The 24781-nt window shown below is 38.2% G+C and overlaps 1 protein-coding gene across 1 annotated transcript in view; it reads right to left on the reverse strand.

The window, feature by feature from the left end:
- PSD2 (pleckstrin and Sec7 domain containing 2) overlaps positions 1–24781 on the reverse strand; it is a 106308-nt gene that overhangs the window by 63352 nt on the left and 18175 nt on the right. The window contains exons 2-6 of the mRNA XM_087721864.1: positions 15519–16120; positions 13547–14035; positions 7265–7459; positions 2828–2908; positions 69–181 (exon numbers count right to left, since the gene is read on the reverse strand). Of these exons, the coding sequence (XP_087577990.1) occupies positions 69–181; positions 2828–2908; positions 7265–7459; positions 13547–14035; positions 15519–16057 (1417 nt within the window). The 5' untranslated portion in view covers positions 16058–16120. The remainder of the gene's footprint in view (positions 1–68; positions 182–2827; positions 2909–7264; positions 7460–13546; positions 14036–15518; positions 16121–24781) is intronic.

The raw sequence follows: 24781 nt of genomic DNA on the forward strand, positions 1-24781 counted from the left end.
AATAAATGAGTTACTGAAATAAATTCATCTGCGTCTGAGGCTGAAATCTGAGCGGCATCAGCTCTTACCTTCCGATGTGCTCTCCTGGGGATTGCAGTGACAGTATCTGTGAGAGAAGTGGATGAGGACCCGCTCGCGTTCCTGTGTCTCTCCCATAAGGGGGAAAGCTTTTAGGAAAGCTCTAAACATAGAAAGTGTTTAAAAAAGCAACTAAACAAACAAGAGATTTAATATATCAAACTTTTTCAAGTTTTAAAAGTACCAAACCTTTTGGGATCAGAGCAGAGGTGGGTTCCTACCAGTTCACACCTATTCAGTAGAACCGGTTCGTCAAATCTACCGAACCGGTTAGAAGAGGTTCCACCAGTGGACCCCGGAAAGCAGGCCACACCTACAGAAGAGGCTCCAACTTTTTTTAAAACCCACCACTGGTCCTTGGATATGATTATTCTACACTATCATGCTCATATTTATAAAACTCAGTGCCTCTGTGAAAGGTTAGGATGACTACTGCGTTTGTGGTGCAATCAGAACATTGCATGTGTTGAAGTTGTTTTAACGCAAACCAAAGATGCCTTTTAAAAAAACAAGTTTACATCATATTCTTATGCATGCCAGTGCTGTGTGTGAGGTAATTTAAGGTGGTTCTGACAAGTGTCGTCGGCATCTTCATATCCGGTCACATGGGTGGCAAGCCACTCCCATCCGGTCACATGGGCGGCAAGCCACTCCCACAAAGGAGGCCACACCCACAGAGTAGGTTCGAACAATTTTTGAAACCCACCACTGGATCAGAGACATTCTGTGAGGATTTGAACTCTAAAGACTGCAAGTCATCAAGTGATTTGAACTAAATAGCAAAGACTGTGTAAAAGGCTTTTGCTCTAGCTCCTGTGGAGATCTGATTTGGGTGTTTTGCTCCCAAAGGATCTTGGGTGGAATTTGCCCAGATAGTGACTATCATTCCCATGGAAAAAAGACACCTCTCACTTTTGAAAATTTGCAGGTGGCTCATGCTTTTGGTTTTTATTTCTTTTCATAGCAGAAAGACCCTCCATTCAGACAACAGGTTGGTTCCCTTTCATGGCAGTCCTGGAGTCACTCAATGAGCAGCACTGCATGGTATGGTCATCTATCATTTCAAGAAACAGCAGTAAGAAAGAAGCCGCCTTTGGAGGAAGCTTATAATACTGGTCTTATGTGAAACAATTTTGTTGTAGAAAGGAATAAAAATATCAAATGCACAATATTTATGTGAAATATGAGTATGAAAAGAAAAGAAAACCAAAGAACGAGGGGCTAAATACATTCTACATCACTGCCACACCAACGAATTTATATCCAGATGTTTCATTAAAAAATTAGGTTGCAAAATGGAAAGCAGAATGGCTTGGATTTACTGTACATTTGAACTGGTAGATTATATGCCCAAATAAAAGCTTTTTCACAATAATTAATTAGGTACCGGCAGGAAATCCATAGCAAAATATAAATGTAATATCTCTTCCCAATTCCTATTCCCCAGGAACCAGCATTAAAAGCGATCCTGCTTCTAGTACTGCATTAAATACACTATGAGCATTATGGCTAGAGGTTATTGAGCTATTATCTCTTTTGTCAATTGCCTAAACCCCTCTTAAAAATCAAATCAAAGTTGTATTCTATTGTAACCCATGATAGTGAATTCTATAGCTTAATAATGTGCTGGGTGAAAAGCATTTACTGTAGTACCTATGGACTAGATTGTATTTTTATTAAGCTATTCACCATAACCACTAGATATCTTTTTTGATTTGTCTCTGCTAATTCACTGGTTTAGATGTGAAGTTAGAATTGTTTTCTTCAATGTGTATCATATACTTATCTACAGTGAAATGTCTTCTGTTTGAGGAGCATAGAAGCAATAGAAAGAAATATGTCAGAGATCCAAAAAAAATGTATATTAACCAAACCAATGTAAGAGTTAGAAACAGGAGTGGGGGGGAAACAAAATCAGTAGCGGCCACAGCTATGGTCCTACTGTCCCCATTTATTCGTACTCATTTCCTGTGTTCATGTCCATGTTTATACTTAGATCTGTTATCTCGTACATGTTTGACAAACTAACTAACTAAAAATAAATAAATAAATACATATTTTGCAATGCATGTAAAAAAGGGGTGGATTTAGATCATATGGCTGTGACTGCCCTGAAAACAACCTGATTAGAAATCTGAAATGGAAGGCATAATTTTGTTTTACAGATAAACATGTAAATAAAACAGATAGCACGGCGCGGATTTGCCCTCCGCGGTTATGTCGACGCGGAAAAGGGCTTCGCGGTTTTGTTGGTGAACCCTAAAGTGGGAGTACAACTCACAGTTTCCTGGTTCAGCCAGCACCTTACTGGCTCTCTACACCAAACTGGCTCTCAATGGAGTCCAAATGTTTTGGATGAAAACATCGTACTAGTTTTTCATAGGAAGACATCTTCACCTTGCTATTTATTAAGCTTTATAAGCAAAGCAAAGGTAAACTGGGGTCATGGTTTGCCATCATGCTCAATGGATAAAGAGAAGAGGCCTGAGAGAATAATATTCACATGTGGATCAGACTACTCAGTGAGTAAGTATATGGTTTCTGCTCAACCAACAAACATTTCAAACTTCTTTAGCTTTTATAATATTCAATATTTTATTTTGAGATGAACAGTGCTTGTTTATAAACAACCAATGCTATCTCTTTTACTTTTTTAACCCTAAACATGGTTAAGTTAATTTTGCAAAATTCCAGAAGCATACAATTAATAGATTCAATTATGTATTAGTCATCAATCAACCCTGCTCACCTGAGTGCTTTATCCAAGGTCAATCCAGTGAAGTCGAAGAAACGGAGATATTCTTCTGCTACCATTTTGCTAAATTCATTACTGTAATTAAAGATGACACCATCAATAATTATGGGCATACTCTTCACAAAGAATCCCATAAATGAATGTGTTTGTGAGTATACAACATCAAACTAGTGTATACCTCAAATTGGAAGTGGAAAAGACCACATTTGATTGGGTTAAGAGTAGGGTACTATCCTCTCATTGGAATCTGAAAAAAAATCATTCTCATTTTTTGCTCTCAGTATGATTCTGATTTTTGTTCTCGTTTCAATATATAAACAATAAGTTAAACCTCAAATGGAAAAATTGGAAACAATAGACTGATACAAGAAAGTATCAAAGTTTTTTGGGGGGATACAATCTCTTAATAGTTTGGTTTGGAGAACCTTATACTCTACTAGCTGTGTTTATGTCTAGGAATAGGGATTTTATTTATGCGTTTATGATACATGATTGTACAGAACTTTTTTCCATCGTTCCAAATTCTGGAAGCATTTTTTTTAATTTCCATACTGGGAGAGCTGCTTCACATATCTTTAGAAATGCATTAGGGAAGTGGAGATGGAGGACTGAGGAGGGAGATATATTTATTTGTTTGTTAAATTTATTTGTTGCCTAACTCATTGTGGGGGCTACTTTTGGCAGCTTACAAGAATAACAATGATATAGCGATATGAGAAGATGGGAAGATGGGAAAGCAAGGAGCAAGAGGAGAGGTGGGGTTAGCTATCAATCTAGTAGTCACCTCCAATGTGGTAGTCCCCTATTGGGGCCCCAGGCCAACTGGCAAAGCAAGTCTTCAGACTCTTACGGAAGGATAGGAGGCTGGAGGCAAGTTTCACCTTGGAGGGTAGGATGTTCCAAAATGCGGGCACTACTGCAGAGAAGGCTCTTCTTCTGGATCCCAATAGTCAGAGTTCATTGACTGATTGGATCCACAGTAGGCCCTCTCTGACAGCATGATATGTGATACATATGATATATGCAATTGAAAATATCATAAATTCAATGACTGTTTATATGTACTACTAAGATTTTTTGGTATATATCAGTGCATGCCCAAGAATCCTAAGATATACATTAATACATTTCAGGGTTGGTTGCTTTGGGTTAGGGTGTTTTGGATAATCTCCCAGATTTTGTTTTTATTTGTTGTTGTGTTTACTCATAACAGAGTGGAATTTACCCTGATTATAATTACAATTAATTTACAGAACTCATTGTCTATATAAGAACACATCTTAAAAGCATCTCAAATTCCAGTATTTCTGAGAAAATCAAAATGAATCAATTAGCAGCGAAGCAGAGAATATAAGTCATTCCTTATTAAGCAGGGTTCTGCAAATAATCAGAAATATCTCTAAGCCGGAAACAAACAGGACATTGTAAAACATATGCAAAATGCATACCTCAAATTCACATGTTACATACTTTAGAAATCAGGATAGGTTTTATATCTATGTGCATGCTGCAATACCAAAAGTGCAGAAAAAGAAATCTTACATTACATTACATTACATTTACATTAGTATTACCTTAGGTAAAGGACACACAAAAAATAGCACCTGCTATTTTTTTTTTCTGCTAGTACAAAATACCAGATTTTTTTGTGGATGGACAGAATGACACGCAGAAACATCAGCTTATGCAAGAATCCCCAATGTGAAATCCTTGTGATAACCTATAATATTTATATGTGTTTCTATATTTGTGTGTTTAAGTCTGTCTTCACTCCTGGTGACTACCTAGACAAGTCCTGCCTGCAGTTTTCTTGACAATATTTTTCAGAAGTGGTTTGCCATTACCTCTTCCTAGGGCTGAAAGAGAGTGACTGGCCCAGGGTCACCCAACTGCTTCTGTCTAAGGCAGAACTAGAACTCCAGCTTGAGTAGCCACTACTCAAAATGGCCAGTGATGTAAGATTATTAATAATGAACATATACTGTATTTTAAAGACTATCTTCTAAAGAGAGGAAAGATATGAAACTGATTTCTAAAGTGTTTTTCTTTTCAAACACAAATTTGGATTTATTTGATTATTTTTTAAAAGGTTCAAGCTTAAGTTGGTTGACATTTTTTAGAATGTTCAACTCATGGGAAAGCCAAGAAGAATTCTAATGCAAACACTTTGCAGCAATCCAGAACATGGAAAGAGAAAAAGGAAATATCCATACAACCTCTTTCAGCAAAATGAATACCTATGCAGCTTTATTAAAATATTCAACCACTGCAGCACAATCAACACAAGCTACGAAAAGGTATGTACTACCATACTTCAAAAACATCTCAGAAACAACCAACAACTCATGACAACCAGACAATATCATGTTAGCACACAAGTCAACTAAAATCCTCCAAAACAAGTAAGCAAAAAGACCCAGTAGCCCAAGGGCAGCACAGCCTCAAGCTGCTGAAGTCAGGACAGTCCACAACGGGAGGAAAGCGGAAAGAGAAAGTGTGTCCATCTGGTGAGGAAATCTTATTTTTATAAAAGACTGCCCAAAAGATTGAAGTTAAATTAAACTGGTAAAGAAAAGGAAATAAGCGGCAAAATTAAGCATTATTGGACAGCGTGTTATCTTTTTTATTTTATTTTTTTCTATGGATGGAAGTTTTGTAAACATTTTTTACTTTTTAAAGTGAAAGTATCGGATTTTCTTCTTCTGTTTCTTTTTTTACCTATGGATTAAATCTTTTCCTTTATTTCTACAATATTGGTTGGGATGGATTTTTTCTTTTAATTTTGTTTCATTTAAGAATTTTGTTTCTTCTAAGCCTGAAACATAAAGAAGATATAAAAGGAATATAAAGAGGGTAGTAATCTTAGAGGGAAAAGAAGTTACACTGCCACTTGGAGGTTGGAGGTTGAGACCTGGAAACATTGCTTTTTCTTTGTTCCCTTTGATTATTTTGACCTTGCACTACAAAGGCTTCAGCTTGTTTATAGAAGAAATAAGGAGAAGAGCATGGGTTGTTTACATAGGTGCTCTTTGGATGTTTGTTGGTAGCTGGAAAGAAGTGAAAACAAAGATTTGTTTTTTAAACCAGAGTAGCAGTGTTTACTAATTGGAAGGATGCCACAACATCAAAAAGAAATCATAACATTACAACAAATTATGTTTGGAATTCAAAAATTATTAGAAACAACAGAGAGAATTGAGAAGAGATGGGAAAATATTGAAAATATGGTATGATGGAAAAATGGAAGATATCCAGCAAATGGAAAAAGTAGAGGCTAGAGCCCTAAAAACCCAAGGGAAAAATAAACAAAGAGGCAAGATAACCGTGGATATTGACAGTGAACTGAGGGTGGTTGGAGATGGAAAGAGTGGAACAAGGAAAGGGAAGATCGATGGAAAGGTACTTTACTCCAGATTTCAAGGTATAGAAGAAGTAAAAAGAGAAGAATTGATGGACATAAGGAGAGAAATTTTAACAAAAACACTACTGATAACCAAAATAAGCTGATTAAAGAAGCTGATGGAGGGTTTCGAGACTTTACAAGATATGTAACAAGCAACAAGTTGCAAAGAGAAGTCCAAACAAATTTGATTAAGGAAATAACCAGAAGACTAATTCCACAAATGGCAAAAGAAATAGGACTACACTATTACTGGAAAGACACAGGTTGAGATATGAAAACTAATAACAAAATATTAGTCAAATTTAGTTAAAAGTTTTCTCCTCAGTTCTAAGTTGCTTCTCTCCTTGATTAGTTTCCACCCACTGCTTCTTGTTCTATCCTCAGGTGCAAATAAGTTAAAGTGTAAGTTAAAAATATTGTCTCTCTATATCAACTAGGTTAAATATATTCATATTTGCATTGAGGGCAATTTACCTCTGAATATTAACTTATTTTTTAAATTTTCATTTCAATTGTTTATGGATCCATGACCGAAAATCCCCAATAGCAATTATAGTATGTGACCTACTTGCAAGTAAAAAAGTTTTTGCAAAGCAGTTATATGAAATATTTGGCTTATCTCTAGTTGAACCATAAAATTTGTTCTTTTTTAACCCAGACCATCCAACTTCCTCAATTGTGAACCATCGTGAATAAATGTTATTGTGAAACTTTCCCTGATTAACAATCTTCTGGCCAAAATTTAATTTCCACTTATGTAAATCTGATCCATCCATTTTCTAGACGAAATGCTTTTTAAAAAGAAAACACATATTTCTTGCAAGATATAGACATATAAGATATACACAGAGATAACACCAGACTTCATCTTAGTTTGCTAAAAATATTACCATTTAATACTCCATGATGCAAGCTGCACCATCATTTAGAAAGAAAAAAGAAAATAAAGAATCAGAAAGAGAGATTCCCACAAAGGGTAACAGCCAACCAATTACTAGAATTATGTTATCCCTCTGCCCCTCACTTACTTCTTGCCCAACTGGCGGGCCACATCACAGTGCTTGAATCCTTCAAGATTGTAGAGCCTTTTAGCTAGTCTTTTCGCAGCCTCACTGTGTGCCTTGCAGCCATTGATAAGAGTGTCCGTGCTTCCCTGGTCAAGTTGTTCTGTGCTGCCCATATCAGAATCTGAATCCGAAAGGCCATCTTTTATGTTGGCATCACTAGAATAACAAAAAATAATGTTAATAAGTGGCAGCTGTGATTAGATGTTAAATATCTGAGAATCCCAAAATTGCTTCTTTTTCCTACTCTTCAATTAAAAGTGATCAGATTTTTAAATCTATTGTTCTCCGATATTTTGACATTTTTTCCATTAATGTTATTTTTGTATTTTAGAAGTTACCTTTAAAGCCAATGGCCAAGATTAGGCTATTGATGCTGTTTTGTGTGAGTTTAAGAGTGGAAACAGGAGTAAGGCAAACTCTATAGGAGACAAACAATTCTCATTCTCATATTTAACCCCACCAACATTACAGTAGCACAAGTAATCCTGAAAAATGACAATATGGTGCCTTTGGGAGCTTGAGGATGGAAATAGGCACACACTGATGATCAGAAGCCTCCGGGTCTGGCTTCCACTCTTAAAAAACCTTCTTGTAACATCATCATGACAGTGGACAGTCTCTTCTTGGAAGGTCAGGTGTCTCATCTGCAGTCTTGAAATCTTTACTAATGAACAATGCAACTTGCCACTCTATTCTTCAGTTAAAAGAAATGGGAGAGCTCTTCCTATTTCAGTCTTGCACCTATAATGGGTTGAAGGGAGAAATATAAGGGGCTGGCAGTGACTCCAACTGAGAGCAGGGGTTGGTTGGGGCTAGTTCAGTAACAGAAAAGTCTAACTAAATTAGAATGAAGCACTGAAAACAATCTGCTCTGAAGGGTGGAAGGTGGCTTGGATTGTTTTTGAATTGTTGCTAGAAAAGACACGTTGAAAATGGAGTAGGAAAAGAGCATGATGTGCGTTCCTGCACTCCAGAAGAGATGAGTGACACATACTGTATTGGCCACAACCTAAGTGTTCAAAGTGTAAAAAGTAGAAAAGGATTTTTTTGAATTCTATTAGCCTATTATTATTAAGGTAATTAGTAAATTGGTACTTTGACCTGACTGTGGCTGACTTTTTTAAAACATTTTTAAACATGTCCTATATTCTATTAAATATCTTTACAGACTCTTGGGATTTAACCTGCTTTCTTGATCTAGATTTTGCATTGACTTTCAGCATGCATGTTTAAAGTGGAAGATAATGGGACTGATATATTTGTACTGTGCAAAAGGAATTCACAAATATACTAAGAATAAATTGGTACTGCTTGCCATGCCACTTTGCTATAAATTTATGCTTTTAACTCTACATATCTTGTTTGGTAAAACATTAAGATTTGATTATAAAAATAATTCATACAAATCAAATTTTACAAATCTCAATGTAGGAGGCTGGGTACAATAAGCAAAGCTTCCATTGTAGTTCCATCATTTGCATAATAGCATTCCAATAATGACATCATCCCAGGTGATCTTTGTGCATAGATGTATATTTGATAAACTGTATTATCTTTTTCATTTTACTTGAAAGACTTGGAAAACAAATTCATACTGGCCTTTAACATTTAATTCCAGAGAAGCTCTGTTGACCCTTTTTCCCATATAAAAACACTGCCACACAATAATTGAATACAGTTCTGGTTCTTGTTTATTTGTCAGAGTTTTATCATGTCTTTCATCTAGAACAGTGCTTCCCAAACTCTTTCCTTCATTACTGAAAACTCCTCACTAGAAAGTTCTTATTTATATAATCCTGATGTAAGATGTTTAACTAGTTTGATTTAATGGTTAAGCAATAGGCTGGAAACCAGCAGGCCATGAATTCTAGTCCTGTTCGAGCCATGAAACCCAGCTGGGTGACTCTGTCATTCTCTCAGCTCAACCCACCTCACAGGGTTGTTGTTGAGAAATAGGAGGAGGCAGGTGTGTTAAATATGTTCACTGCCTTATTTGTGAAAATAAAGGTGGGATGTAAATAAATAAAAGGATGTCATCACCACCCAAAAACCCACTTCTACTCAATTTTGGGTAATTTACCCAGGTTTGGAAAGTAGTGCTGGGACCTGCAAGTTTTAGTCCAAAATCCTAACTTATAAAAACACCCTGGCTACAAGCTTTACTCCAAGAAAACACTTGAAAGCTTTTCATTTTATCAATAGTATTTAAAAGTATAGAACACTTACACAGAAGCAAAGCATCCTGAATAATACTTTAAATAAATATTGTTTTATTTATTTGTGCTCTGGGTTTTTCTTTTGAGTAATTGAAAGTAATTCATAAGAGAGTATCTCCTTTTATGTAGATATATTTTGAATAGCACTATTAAAAGTAGAACAACAAATAAATATTGCTTCTCAAGAATAAAATGCATTTCAGGGGAGAGACCGGAAATATCTCAGCGAGACAGACAGAAAACCATGAGCTCTGAAGAGCCTCATGTAAATTCTGGCTGGCAAACCGAATGCAGGGGATCCTTTTTGGATCAGAACTTTCCTGAAGGGAAAGTGAAGAAGGAGCTGCATCTCATTAGACCCAGAGGAATGCAATAGGTTCCTGGTAGGTCAGAGATTAGCTCTCTGAATCAGGCCAGGGAAGGCAGCATGGCTAAGCTGAAGCTTCTGGACTAAGCATCTGAGCAGGAGCGGTGGATGGAAGGAATGCGGAAACCTGGTAAGAAGATTTAAATAACCATCTGACACAAATTAGAACTTGGAAAAGGCAAAGAATCTGGTGAGTAGAAAATAATATTGACGGATAGATTGGGATTTTGGCGGAAAGAAAAGAAAGAAGAAAAAAACATTTGTGGTTTAAATCATTTGTTTGTTTTAAACAACTTGGAGAGAGAAATGAGAGAACTGAGAACTGACTGAGACATTGACTGAGACATTGAGATACAAACTTTGAATTTGGATTTGAAAAGATTGTGTCTTTAAAAGAGATTAATTGACAATTGGGAACCTCACAAGGGGAAAGGAGGATGGGGGAATGGAAGCTAAAAATACACCAAGGAGACTAGCTTTATTTGAACTTGTTCTAATTTACATATCTTAAGCAACTCTAATCAATGAGAGGTGGAAGTTAATAAGAAGGAAAATCAAGAAAAAGCACTATTTTCTTCGTTCATAACTCTATCTTTCCTGGATTTAAAACTGGATTTAAAAATATCAAGTTGTATTGCTGAAAAATCATCGAGTCGAAAGAATACGGAGCCATTTGCTGGAGGGAAGAATAAATAAAGCGAAGCAATTAAGATGTCTCCCTTTCTCTTTCTCTCCATTACAGCTGAACTGGAATATAGAAGCTGAATCAGAATTGGGAAATAAGAAGAAACCGTGGAACTTAAATTATAATTAACTGTAATTTTTGAACTGGACATTATGGAAAGTTGGGAATTTGAATACGTGAAATTATAAAAATGTGCACGAGTCATTAAAATTAAACTTAAATAGAATCCTGAAGTTAGAAATTGAGGAGAGAACAGTCAATGAGGGAAGAAGCGGGGGAGGATAGTGAAATTGTAGAAATAATGGAAAATAGAAAGCAGACAAAAGATTTCACTGGGTTTGACAGTGGCACAGAGAAAATTGAAAAGGGGGGATATGTCCCAACAAGAAAAAGGGAAGGGATTATAGAAGAAAGGAAAAGAAACATCCAGACTAGGAATAGAGAAGAAAGGAAGGAGTGATAAGAAAAAAAGAGGAAGAGAAGACAGGGAGACAGAGGATACGTCAAAAGACACAGCAGTGGGAGAGGAAAAAGTTTGAGAAGGAAGAATATATACCCAGTAGAAAGAAAAAGCAGTTTAGAACTTGGGATAAAAGGCTCACTAGCAAGAAATTGGAAATTATTATGGAAATTATTTACTCTTTTACATGATAATTAAATTGAGTTGCTTATTGATTGAATATTATAATGAAAAGATAATGAAATATGCAGTAGGTTAAAATATATGAAATATGGATACACACAGAACTTTTAAGAAGATGAATAAAAGTGAGGTGCGTTATTTTATATAGCAGATCAACGGAATTGTAATAAGCATTGAATAGCAAGGATTGTAATTTAAAGAGAACTAAATGTAAGCTAAGTAAAGATATGGAAAAATGGAGGGGGAATTTGAAATATAATGGAAAACTATTGAGATTACAAAGACAGAACTAAAAATTTGGGGCGTACAATGATGTACAACTACACAATATTATGAGAGTAACTGGAAATTGTAACCAGGTCCACATTTGGGCCAAAAATAGGTTGGGGGGGGTGTTAAAATATGTGTGTGTGTGTGTGTGTGTGTGTGTAATATGTGTGTGTGTGTGTGTATGTATACTTTTCTCTTTTTTTAAAAAAAAGGAGGATATACGTTAAATTAAAGATGTTTATTGAAAACAGTAATACCATCAACATAAAATGGAACCCGCTCAGAGGCTGAAATACACCATGTAAATGAGATGAAGAGTGGGGAAGAGAGGAGAGAGGCAAGAGGAAGAAGAGAGGATTAGAAGAGAGAGCGGAGGGGGGGAGGAAGAGGAGGAGAGAAAGAAGGAGTGGAAAGAGGAGAGAGGAGAAGGGGAGAGAAAGGTGAAGTAGACAAGAGAAGGATGATAGAGGGAAGAAAGGAGGTAGGGAGGAGAGAGGGAGAAGAAAATGATGGATAGGGTACAAATATGATGTATGGAGAGCAGAAGAACCAAAGATAGTTGTTGGGGGTTGATGGTAAGACAACTTGACATAATATTTAACAATACAAAATAGTGTTAGTTATGTAACGGAATATATGTGGTTATTTGTATGAAAATGAAAAAATATATATAAAAAAGAGTAAAATGCATTTCTATATACTTTCAATACAGATTTTTCATTTAAGTTCATCATCTACATATTCATTAACCAGTTACAAAAATTCACTGTAGGTAATTTAGTAAGTGGGTTTTTTTAAAAAAAAGCTTGCCCCAAACCTGTTTTGTACTTTAATAAATATGTAAATTATATATATAATTATATATGTTTAATAAAGCAGGCTTAAATTGAATGGCTGACTTAAACTGATGGTGTGCCATAATGACCAAAACTGTCTTTTTATAGATAGTTTTCATATAACAATTTGATAAAATCCAGATAACATAAAATTCATCCAAATCCCATAAATGTTCCTAGGAGAGTTGTTCTATAGATTTAATAATACCTAAAATAAAGTTATTTAGGTCCAGGAAGAGCATTTTAGTTTATCATTTTTTTAGAACTGCTGACAAGATAATATGAAAAAACTCACAGGAAAAATTAAGAGAATTGTAGAACAATTTACTATTTTAAACCTCTGACTCCAATTTTTACAACCCTCAAAAACCCGAAGTCTTTTCCTTCCCTCACTTTCTTTAGTGCAGGTTTTTTTTTTTAAATCCCCCTTTTGGGCTCCTATGATTTTGTCTAACAATAACAAATTAATATTTGGTCAATCAACTTCAGGTTGAATCCACGTTTTTTTAATAGCTTTATGAAGTTGACTCTGGAAGAAATCCTTAATTATACAAGGAGATAACATTTTCATGTCTCCTTAACTTTGCATGCCTGTCATTTGTCATTAACTGAGCACTGTGTTATATGCAATACAATGCAGTGAGATGTGTATATTGGTGAAACAAATATACACCACTTCACAAGGGCATCACACAACGTAGGAAATCTAACCAATCTATACAATATGGAAATAATTAGGGCTAGCAGCTCAAAAATGTATTTGAAGTATTGATTAAATATAAACATTGTTAAATGTTACAATTTTTATATAGTAACAGTACAAATATTACTGAAAGTCTAAGATAATAGTTTAATCATCTAAAAGTACAAAACAACTTTTGAAGGGAAAAATGGTTAATATGGATAGAAGAACAGAGATAATGACAATGCGTACAAATATGAAATTGCTTAAACAAGCAATTCTCAACCATACTGATTAGTCTTAGTCCCATCAAACAGTAAATCATCAGGAACTATCATCCCCATTAATTAATTTAGCAGTGAATAAATTAAAACTAGTATTGTGTATGTATCATTACCATTGCTATTACCAAAACTACCACTGCTACTATCGCTTTAGATGTTATTATGAATAGTAATAAGAGAAAGACTATGCAGTGCAGAAAATTGAATGGATTCATTAAATGCAATTAAATAACAGCTATAGTCTGAGTAAAGCAAATTACCTGATTGAATTACTAAATTTTGGAAGCTTTTCTTCTGACCGTTCCATGTGATAGCCGTTAGGAATATTTTTCAGTGATACTTGGCTCAGCACATTCTCAGACTGGCTGCTAGTGATGGAGTGCTGCAGGGGACTCCCCAAATCATCATCCATAACCCTGGACATCATTTCACCCTGTTTCTCTGTTGCCCTGGGCTCCAGACCTTCCTTCTGGTTAGTGAGGAATTTCTGTTCTGAAAATTCAGAACTTTCTTTGGTTCTTTGCTGAATAAGAGGTGTGAGTGGAGCTTCAAAGCTAACACAGCTGTCTGTCTCATCTGTAAGGGAGAGCACATCCAAGGAGTCCAAGCTGCTGTAGTATGTGCCCTTCATAAGGTCAGATTCCACAATTTTTTCAAAAGTAGAACTGAATCCATCCCTGATGTCTTTGAATGCAAAATTTTCCCTGTCGTGACTGCTGTAACAGAGGTTAGATTCTGCAACAATTAAGCTGAAAAGAAAGGACATATTAGACCAGTTAAAAATTTATGCACAATAGATTCTATTTTTATAGAGTTTAAGGAGGTAATTTAGGACAAAACTAATTTAACTCAATATTTGCAGTTAATCTTTATTTTTGCAATAATCTATAGATCTAAATCCATTTTATAGTAGCACAGCTAAATTATTGCTAATAATTTCTTCTCTATTTTCAAGAATGGAAAAGACAAACAGAGTGCTTGGTTTCTTAAAAAAATTCTACAAGATGCTGAAGAGGCAAGATGCTGTCCATGAAGTGTGGCCACTGACCATAAGACATAGTTGGATACTTAGAAAAATAATCCAATGTAGCTCTTTCTAAATCTGCTTTGATTTAGATCTGTATCATAAACAAGAGATTCGTATGCTATATCATTAAAGACATGAGAGTTCTGTAAGATGATGGGAAAAGGTTATTGTAAAGCCCCCTTTTATTCTGGTACTTTTGCTTTTCCAGTTAGTTGCATTATTTATATGTTTTCTTTAACTGTCAGAACCCAGCGTTGTTTAGGAAGTAGGTGACCTATAAATTAAGTAAATAAGACTTGGGAAATTGAAGCATTCGATCTCCCAGCAGTAGTTTAAGAGATCTCAGTGTTTTATGCATTATAGAATTAACACTGTATACGGTATCAACATAGAATATACTTAATCAGTAAAGTGTTTCTAGCTTTCCAGTTAAAGAAGAAAGGGTGGGGAGTCTTTTAATTTGTTTTAAAATCATATGCAACTTGTTTTTGTTGCTCTTTTTTAAATAACATGTTATTTCTTGGCATAGTTCCCTTTTCAGTGGGAATTAATTGTGATCAGTTTCAAGGAGCCCCTGATGCTCCATTTCCTATGGCACGTACATCAGGCTCTCAAATCTATTCATCTCTACATTCCCCTAAAAAAATGAAAAGCATGCGACTGAGCAAATATTTGGAAAACGTCTTCCATAATATTCTTCTAACAATTCCCATAAACCAGAATTAGTGCTCAAAATATTTGAATACACCCCTTGGCCCTGAGACTAGATCTAATACTTAACAGAGAAATCTATATTAGACTATGACCTTCAAAGAGTTTACAATAATTTATCTTAGCATTCCTGTCCAAGATGGCAGAGATTCATAGCCTAAGAAGGCATCTATTGACACCCTATAAGTGTTCCCCAGTTAATGTTCCCTCCTTTTAGTCACTGCAAAAAGATACTTTTGAACTAATGACAGCTACCAAATTCTTGCTTTCTTGGGATTATTCTAAAGTGACAAGGAATTTTGAAGAATTACTGAAAAATAAGAATTAATTTAAGTAATAAATGAATGCTAAACTCTGCTGTTCCTTGGCATAAAAAAGAATCCCACGATGAAGCCTTCTGAAAATACATTCTAGAACTTTAGTCCTACCAGATCAATGGAAAGATGAATGGTACTGTAGCAGAAACTGCTTCTCATGGTTTCTCTATTTGTTACCTTATGTGTTCTTCTCCATCCTCAGGATAAAACAGCTCAGTAACATCCCGACATGATTGCAAACCATAATTGTTCCTTCTATCATTGAGAAACAACTCATTTGCCAAGATGTTCTCTTTGAAAGCAGCACTGCCAGTCCTTGGAGTGGATGGAGTTTGTGCTCTGTCTTTATCATTTTCTATACCAGGCTTCGATTCAGCATGTAACCCATTTGTGTGCATTATGTTGCTGGTGCTGTCACTGTTGGTTCCTAATTGTTCTTGCTGACCATTGCTCTTCTGCATACTCATCTCCTGCCACACATCTATTTCCACTTCCTCTTGTTTGCTTGCATTACCCAGGCAGTCATCATCTGTCTGGGCTCTGTTCTCCATTGCTCTGAAAGACTCGGCATCATTCTGAATACTGGATGTGATAGCTGGAGCATCCGTAGGCTCTGTAAGCTGCTCCATCTTATTAGACACGATCATGGCTAGTTGAAACCCGGAGATATTTGATTCATTACACTCTGCAGTTGGCAGTGGAATATTTCCACTCATCTTTGACCAATTGTAACTTGTCCTGGGTTCCTCTGCCTTTTTTCTTGATTGTGACCCTGCAGCCTGTGGTGACAAGAAAACAAAAAAAAAAAGATTTTTAAAAACTCAAATTCTTAAAATAGTGGTAACATAAAATAGCGGTAACATTTTAAAACATTAAAAGATATACATCTGCCAACTGTGGACACTCCTGCAGATGAGATGATGAAATAGTTTAGCTCACAGCAAATAATTGCTTATTGTAACTATCCTTCACAGAGTTCTAATATCTCACAAAATTAATTACATGTTTGGATACACAAGCTGGATTTTGACAGTTAATAGTTAAAAGTTAAAACCAGTAGCAGGGGCAAAAAAGCACAGCAGGGGTTCAGCACTTCAGTTTGAAAGTCAAAAAGGTCCCTTTGGTGCACAGGGGACGCAAACGTAACCCTTGTCTATATCTCCTTAAAACAGCGTAACCCTTGTCTACATCTCCTTAAAACCGCCGTGCCTTTTCCCAGGATCAAGCAAAATGGGATTTGCTTTAAAGAGTTGCAGCTTTCCATTTGTGTCCCTGCACCCTCTGAGGCTTTCAAATATGGAGTCCCGCAGAGGCTTAACAATTATTCATTGCTGCCCTTGAAATAGAAAGCTATTGCCAACTTCCAGGAGGTTGTGAACAAAAAGTAAGATGTTTCCTTGGAAGGAAATTTCCGAGACTAAAAGGCTGTCTCCCTGAACTAACTAGAGAGATCTTGACGCCTCCAAGAATGATCTGAAAAAAATGAAAAGTTTAAATAGGAGAGGTGACTCTTTTAAATATTTGTACTGTAAATTGTGAGCTTGTTCTAAACCGTTCAGGTCAACAGAATTCTTTAAATTGCTGCAATTTCAAGTTATTCTGCTTCACTAGTATTAACAAACAGCATATAACAATCTAGACCAGTGGTTCTCAACCTGTGGTCTGCGGACCCCTGGGGGGCTATAATGTCATCACAGAGGGTCTGCAAAGGCTTAAAGAAATGTTATGATTTAAATCTTGATGGTCTTTAAGTCTTGATGGTCTGTTGCCAAAGTCCATGGCCACAAAAGGTATTAAAAGACCAATTTTTTATTCCTGAATGCTGTTCAGTCTATTTCAACTAGAATGGATTTTTGCATTAATTGGAATGCCGCATTTTCCTTCTGATTTCAAAGAACCTGAATCCAGCCTAAATCAACCCAATTCAGTAATGTCTAAAAGCAACTGAATTTTTTTTTAAAATCACAATTCACTCTTTTTTCAAATTGCTCCATTTGGTAACTGTTTACATTTTTAAACACTTAGATGAGAGGACTGAAGTGGCACTAAACAAATTTGTGGATGAAACAAAAAAGAAGGTAGATTCAAGATTCAGAAGGATTTTGACAGACTTGAGCATTGGGCCCTATCCAACAAGATCCAGTTCAATGGCAAGAAAACTAAAGTCTTGCATTTAGGCACAAAAAACAAACACATACATATAGAATAGTACGTATATGTCTAAAAAGTAATGCTTTATGAGAGGGATCTAGGTGTCCTGGTGGATGACCACTTAAATATAATTCAGCAGTGTGCTGCAGTTTCCAAAAAGCCAACACAGGGATTGGACATATCAACAGGGAGATAGTATCGTATTACCATATTATTATACACTAGTGGAGCCACATTTGGAATATTGCATCCAATTCTTGTCACCACAACACAAAAATGATTCTGAGGTCCTACAAAGAGTGCAGAGAAGAGCACAAAAATGATAAAGTGTCTGGAAACTAAATCCTATGAAGACCAGCTAAAGAACTAAGGTATGTTTAGCTTAATGAAGAGAAGACTAAGGAGAGAAATGATAACAATCTTCCAATACTTAAAGGGCTGATGTAGGGAAAAGGGCACCAATTTATTCTCCATAGCACCTGAGGGTAGGACAAGAAGTAAATGGTGGAAGGAAGCTCATCAGAGAGAAATTCAACTTGGAAATAAGGAGGAATTTCCTGACAGTAAAAACCATTAAGCGATTGAATGGCTTGCATCCGAGAGTTGTGGACATTTTCAAGAAAAGATTGGACAATCATTTTCTCAAGATGGTGTGGGCAGGGAGTAGGACCAGAACACCTTTAAGGTCCCTTCCAGCCTATGATTTATGTCCTTTGGTCTTCTCAGTCCCGTTAAATCTTCTCAGACCAGAATACTAACTTATGCCTTATTGACCATTTAGTTGGAGTACTGAAACTCCATGTGGGCTGCCTTTGGAGATAATTCTGAAGCTAGAACCAGTACAGAATGCAGCATTTGTTGGCAGATTGTCCTAGCCAGTCTAGGCATCTAGAGAGAGACTTTCCAAGATCCTTCTACATGAGTTTTGTGAGGTGTGAACTAGATCAGTGTTTCTCAACCTTGGCAACTTGAAGATGTCCGGACTTCAACTCCCAGAATTCCCCAGCCAGCATTCGCTGGCTGGGGAATTCTGGGAGTTGAAGTCCGGACATCTTCAAGTTGCCAAGGTTGAGAAACACTGAACTAGATAACACTCTTTCTCAATGATAGTCCCCTCTTTGGAATACCATCCATTTCTTAAAGTACGGATGACCCCAACTCTACTTGCATTTTGAAAACAAAGGAAAAAAATATTTTATTTCGGTATGCTTTCAGTCCTTAATTGTTTCTTGGAATTTCATCACATGTTATTTTTGGACGCTATGGTTCATTTCAGTACATATCCTGAGTCTGATTAGAAGAAGATAACTGTGATTTTAAAATTGTAGAGGAAATATAATAACCTGCAGTATTCCAATGATAACCGAAAATGTAAGGAATTTGCAAATGCTAGTAATAAATGTTAAGGAGCAAAGTGAAAAAAATGGAATAAAATTAAAGATCAAACTAATATCAACCTGAGGACAACCAGCTTCAGAAGTGACAATGAAGTTATCACAGTAGGGAACAAGTTCTGCCTTTTAGGTTCAACCAGCAACAGTGAAAAACCAAGCAGTCAAGAAATGCATTGCATACTTGCACTTGGTAAAGCAGTCATGAAAAACTTGAAAAAGATACTGAAATGCCATGATTTCTGTACCTATAAAGATCAGAACTGTGCAAGCCATAGTATTTCCTGTGACACATTATGGAAATAAAGGGTGGAGCTTAAAGAAGCAAGATAGGAAGAGTATTGACAGCTGTGAACTTTGATATTGGAGAAGACTCCTGAGAATACCGTGGCCAGCCAAGAAAACAAACCAATGGATCTTCAAACAAATGAACCCAGAGTTCTCCTTTGGGGCACAAATGACTAGGTTCAAATTATGTCATGCCTTATGAGAAGAATCAGATCTCTTGAAAAGAGTCTAATGCCAGGAAAGGTAAAAGAAAAGACAAGAAGGAGATGATCAGTAACAATGTGGATGGACTCAATTACAGTGAAGTTGAGTGCAGAGTTGAATGACCTGAAAAATTAGGTTAAGGACAGATTGTCATGGGGGAAATCTATCTATGTGGTCATTAGGAGTTGAAAACTATGTGTAAATATAATAAGGGCAAAGAAATAGTGATATATTGCTCCCCTCCTCCTTAACCACCCTGAGGTAGATCTTAATAGCAACTCTAACTCATGCTCAATCACACTCATTCTCTAATATCCTCTAGTGGTGCTCTAGATATCGCTTCTCTTGCTTCATTTCCCTGAACTCCTTGATAAATCAAAGAGAGATCCAAGATCTATAAGATGAAAACAGCCACATAAGGTTGATCCAATCCAAAGTTCCGGCTGCCCGGTCTTTCCAAGCCATGATTAAAGCTTCTGTTGACTTACGCAGCAAATCTTCAGGAACAAGCCTAAACTCTCTGAAATCCAATGGATCTACCTGAAATGAACTGATCAAATTGGTTCTGGTTGATCTGAGTTAGTTCATGGCCACCATGTTGACCTGAACCTGTATCAGACTCCACCCCAAAGAAAACAAACTGAAATCCTCCAAGCTTGTGGGAACTCAATGGCTATGGCTACACAATCAAGGAGTTCAGGCAGGGAGGTTGCAATGCAACAGGGAAGCTAATATAGCAACAGCAATTCCAACTGATCCCTAGAGCCCTGGTTAATCATCAGGGTTTGACATCCAGTTATCTGCAAGACTCTACAAGCTCCCAGAGTAGCTCTACCATCCCTATTCTGGGCTCAGGACTCAGTAATACTCACCAGCTAAGTCTTCTCATCCATGATTAAGTCACAGAAAAGGAAGATCTTATTACACTGCAGCTGCAGCCCCAAACCTCTGAAGGTCCAAATAGGGAAGAGGGTAGAGTGCAGGAAGCCAGAACATATCAGGACCAAACACCAGGGGCAAATTTCCCAAGTTGCAGTCTGACCTCTGCCTCCCACCATACCGCTCCTTACCCATCAGTGCTGCAGTGAAATAAGTGTCTGAAATAAGTAAAATGTCTGATATTGTCAAGTCTATTAAGACCCCAGTACCATATAACCACATTTACATTTATAGGTTTATAGGTTTATTGGATTTACATGCCGCCCTTCTCCCAAGGACTCAGGGTGGTGTACAACATAAAAGAAAACACATATTACAAAAATTAAAAGGGACATTAAATAAAGTATTTAAAAAAACCCAATTGATATTTACAATAAAATTTTAAAAATTAAATTAAAATTAACAACCAAATTAATCCTATATTTTATTCTATTCAGGCCTGTCCGGCTTGCTGGAAAAGCGAACTTTTTAGGGCGCGTTGGAAGGACCGGAGGTCGGGGATTATGCGAAGCTCTGGGGGCAGTTCATTCCAGAGGGAAGGCGCTCCCACAGAGAAGGCTCTCCCCCTGGGGGTCGCTAGCCGACACTGTCTGGCCAACGGCACCCTGAGGAGGCCAACTCTGTGGGACCGCACTGGACGGTGGGATGCTACTGGTGGCAGTAGGTGGTCTCGCAGGTATCCTGGGCCTAAGCCATGGAGCGCTTTAAAGGTCATAATTAGTACCTTGAATCGCACCCGTAAGACAACCGGCAACCAGTGCAGGCCGCCTAAAAGGGGTATAACATGGGAGCACCTAGATACCCCATGATAACCCATGCAGCTGCATTCTGGACCAGATGAAGCCTCCGGGTGCTCTTCAAGGGCAGCCCCATGTAGAGAGCGTTACAGTAGTCCAGGCGAGAGAGGACGAGGGCATAAGTGACTGTGCACAGAGCATCCCGATCCAGAAAGGCGTGCAACTGACGTATCAGGCAAACCTGTTAAAAGGCCCCCCTGGTCACAGCTGTCAGGTGTTCCTCTAAACTAAGCCACATATCCAGGAGGACTCCCAGATTGTGGGCCCTCTCTGAGGGGGGTAAAGTTTCTCCCCCTATCATCAAAGATGGAACAAGATGCCCAAATCGGGATGACGGAAACCACAGCCACTCAGTCTTGGAGGGATTGAGCCTGAGCCTTATGATTATGAACTAATAGAGAACATCTGACAGTCTTGCTGTTTTCCCCATAATATGGACCAAACTGAACAAAAATTGAGAATAAATCCAAAAGCCAATTTGAAGGGGAAATGTGCAAGGAAAGAACCAGGGAAGAGAGCACTGAAGAGAGAAGGGGGAGGGAGGGAGAGAGAGCTCCATTCTCCGCTGCGCATTCAGGGCAAAAAGTCTATGGGACTACGATTAAAAAAAAACCATAGTTCAGACCTTCTAACTTCTCATGGAAAAAAAATCTCACCAAGTTGGAAGGTATCAACCTTTTTTTTACCATAGTAAAACGAGGCCCCAGGTGCGCTGCGACACACCCCTCCAAGATGTAGAGGTCCCTCCCCACCCAGACAAAGGGGGGGGGGGACTCCAGCCAATGATGACCAATCACTGGACCCCATCATGAAATGCACTGCACCATCTAAATCATTTCCGGGGCAAAACTACCCAACCCCAAACTGTACACCATGACACCCTGGGAAATACAAGAAATGCACAAATACATAGATAAAAACCTAGCAAGGGGGTTCATAGAGCCAGCCAAGCCAAGAGTCGCACCTCTAAAATCAATACCTGTACTCCTAACTACCGTATTTTTCGGAATATAAGACACACCAGAGTATAAGACGCACCAAAGTTTTGAAGAGGCAAATTTAAAAAAAAGTAGATAGGTAGGTAGATAGAGGGAGGGAGGGAGGGAGAGAGAGAGAGAGAGAGAGGGAGAGAGGGAGGGAGGGAGGGAGGGAGGGAGAGGGAGAAATACAATAAGTAGGTAGGAAGAGAGAGAGCACTGAAGACAGAGAGGGGGGGATGGGGGAGGGAGAGAGAGACAGCTCCGTTCTCCGCTGCCCGTGCAGGGCAAAAAATCTGTGGGACTACAATAAAAAAAAACCATAGTTCAGACCTTCCAACTTCTCATGGAAAAAAAAATCTTGCAAAGTTGGAAGTGTCAACCATTTTTTTACAGTAGTAAAACGAGGCCCCAGGTGTGCCACGACACGTCCCTCCAAGCCGTAGAGGTCCCTCCTCACCCAGACAAAGGGGGGGGGACTCCAGCCGATGATGACCAATCAATGAATCCCTATGACAGTGAAAACGAAGGTGAAAATGACCCAATGGTGAGTAAACCGATCCAACCTTTCATCTTCCCAAAAACAGGAACCTGGGGTACTTTTCAAGCCCTAATAGACTCAGACTGCATTAGATACTTGATTAACCTAATTACGGTCCTAAAACTGGGGATTAGAGTGAACAGAGTGGCCCACCCAATCAGGTTCGAACAGGTCAATGGGTCCCTACTGCGGGGAGCCTACGCCACCCACCTGACCGAACCAGTGAAGCTAGAGCTAGTGAATCACTGGGAAGCAATTCAATTTGTAATAGCCCCCAAAATTGTCTCCTTGCTAGACAAGTGGGGCCTGGCCATCTGGTGGCAAGGGGGCAACCAGAGACTGAGGATAGAAAGAGGATTCCAACCCCCTCCACACCAGCAAATATAAACATTGTTGACGCAGGAAATCCTCCCAATGGCCCCACCAGAACAACTGGCAGTCACCTTTGACAAAACCGCAGAGACCAAACAGATCCCCAGAGAATATCAGGACTTCATGGAAGTGTTCAGCGAGCCCAAGTATGACATCCTACACCCCCCCCCCAATCATGAGATGGACTGCACCATCTAAATCATCCCTGGGGCAAAACTACTCAAACCCAAACTGTATGCAATGACACACCGGGAAATACAAGAAATGCACAAATACATACCCCTGAAATCAATACCTGTACTGATTACAATACATTAATACAGTAGGTAGATAGGAAGAGAGAGAGAGTAGGTAGGTAGGTAGGTAGGTAGGTAAAGAGAGGGTAGGTAGGTAGGTAGAGGGATAGAGAGAAAGAGAGAGAGAAATACAATAGGTAGGTAGAGAGAGAGAGAGTAGGTAGGTAGATGTTTCCAGGTGTAAATACACCTGGAATCCATGTGTGGAGAAGGAAATTGCTGACAACCTGCAGCACTTAAGACTTGCTTCTGCTGGCACAGCACTTGATCAATGTAATTCTCATCAATCGCTCTAACTAAAGAGCTTTCCAAAAGGAAAGGAAAAAAAGTTTTTGCACTTTGCAAATCTCCCAAAACCATTTTTTGTGAAAACGGGCCCGTTTTTCCCCCCCCAAATAAAAGGCATGAATAGCCTTGTGTGGGTTTGCAGAGTGCTCCTAGTGGGGGTTGGCCCCCCCAAAATAAGCAAAAAAATACCCAGTTTTTCGTGAAAATGGGCCCGCTTTTTGTCAAATTTTTTTTGCATGCATAGCCTTATGGAGACTTATAGAGTGCTGCTGGGGAGCAAAAAACGGCCAATTTTTTGCTCATTTTTGCCCTCCCCAGCCCCCAGGAGCTCTTTGAAAGCCTCCATAAGGGTATGCCATTTTTGTGAAAGGGCAGGGCTTCAGGAGGCAAAAAATTGCTGTATTCAATGTATAAGACACACCCAGATTTTCAGCCTCTTTTCTGAGGAAAAAAGGTGTGTCTTATACTCCAAAAAATATGGTATTTTTGCTTTGCACAGGTTGCCTTCAGAAAGTGTGGGGAGCCGAATGTCAACGCATGAAGCATTCCTGGCTTGCTCTCAAGTTGCCATAGGCAGGGTGATGGGGAACCAAGCCTCATAGCTGCAGTGTGGGTATTGCACTTCAGTCAAAATAACAGCACATTCCAGCCATCTCTATGTCAAGGCCATCTCCACGGAGACCCACAGTGGCTGGAGGGAGGGACTTCTACAGCCTGCAAAATTGCTTCGTTGGGGAATGTGACTGATGATACATCTTGGGGGGAGTGGGGAACAGAGTCAGAGCCTGGATATGAATTAAATGAGGTCAGAGTTGGCTTCACTTTGAACGTGCCGACATGACGCTCCTAATAAATAACTGGATTTCTTTTGAAGCTTGGCTCGAGGCTCATGATTTAATTAGGGCATTGGTCAGAACCCTGACACTCAATTTAATTCCAAAATATTAGCTGGATTTAATTGAGAGGCCAATGGATTTAAAATGAAGTTATTGCCTTCTCTGTCATAGCACCTGCCCCCTTGAACACAACTCCCCACTCTTTTCTACCAGCCTAGTCACCTTCCAAGAACTCTGAAAACCTGGCTCTTGGGTTAGATTGGGAGATTCTGAGTTTGATTGTTGCACAATGATTGTTTTTCTTCCAGACATTGGCATTTGGGACCCAGAGTCATTGTAGAGTCTTAACATTTTTTAAAT

This window comes from Thamnophis sirtalis, unplaced genomic scaffold (assembly GCF_051295495.1).
Source record: "Thamnophis sirtalis isolate CommonGarterSnake01/CBP01778 unplaced genomic scaffold, rThaSir2_p1.2 scaffold_8, whole genome shotgun sequence".
Classification (NCBI taxonomy): Eukaryota; Metazoa; Chordata; class Lepidosauria; order Squamata; family Natricidae; genus Thamnophis; species Thamnophis sirtalis.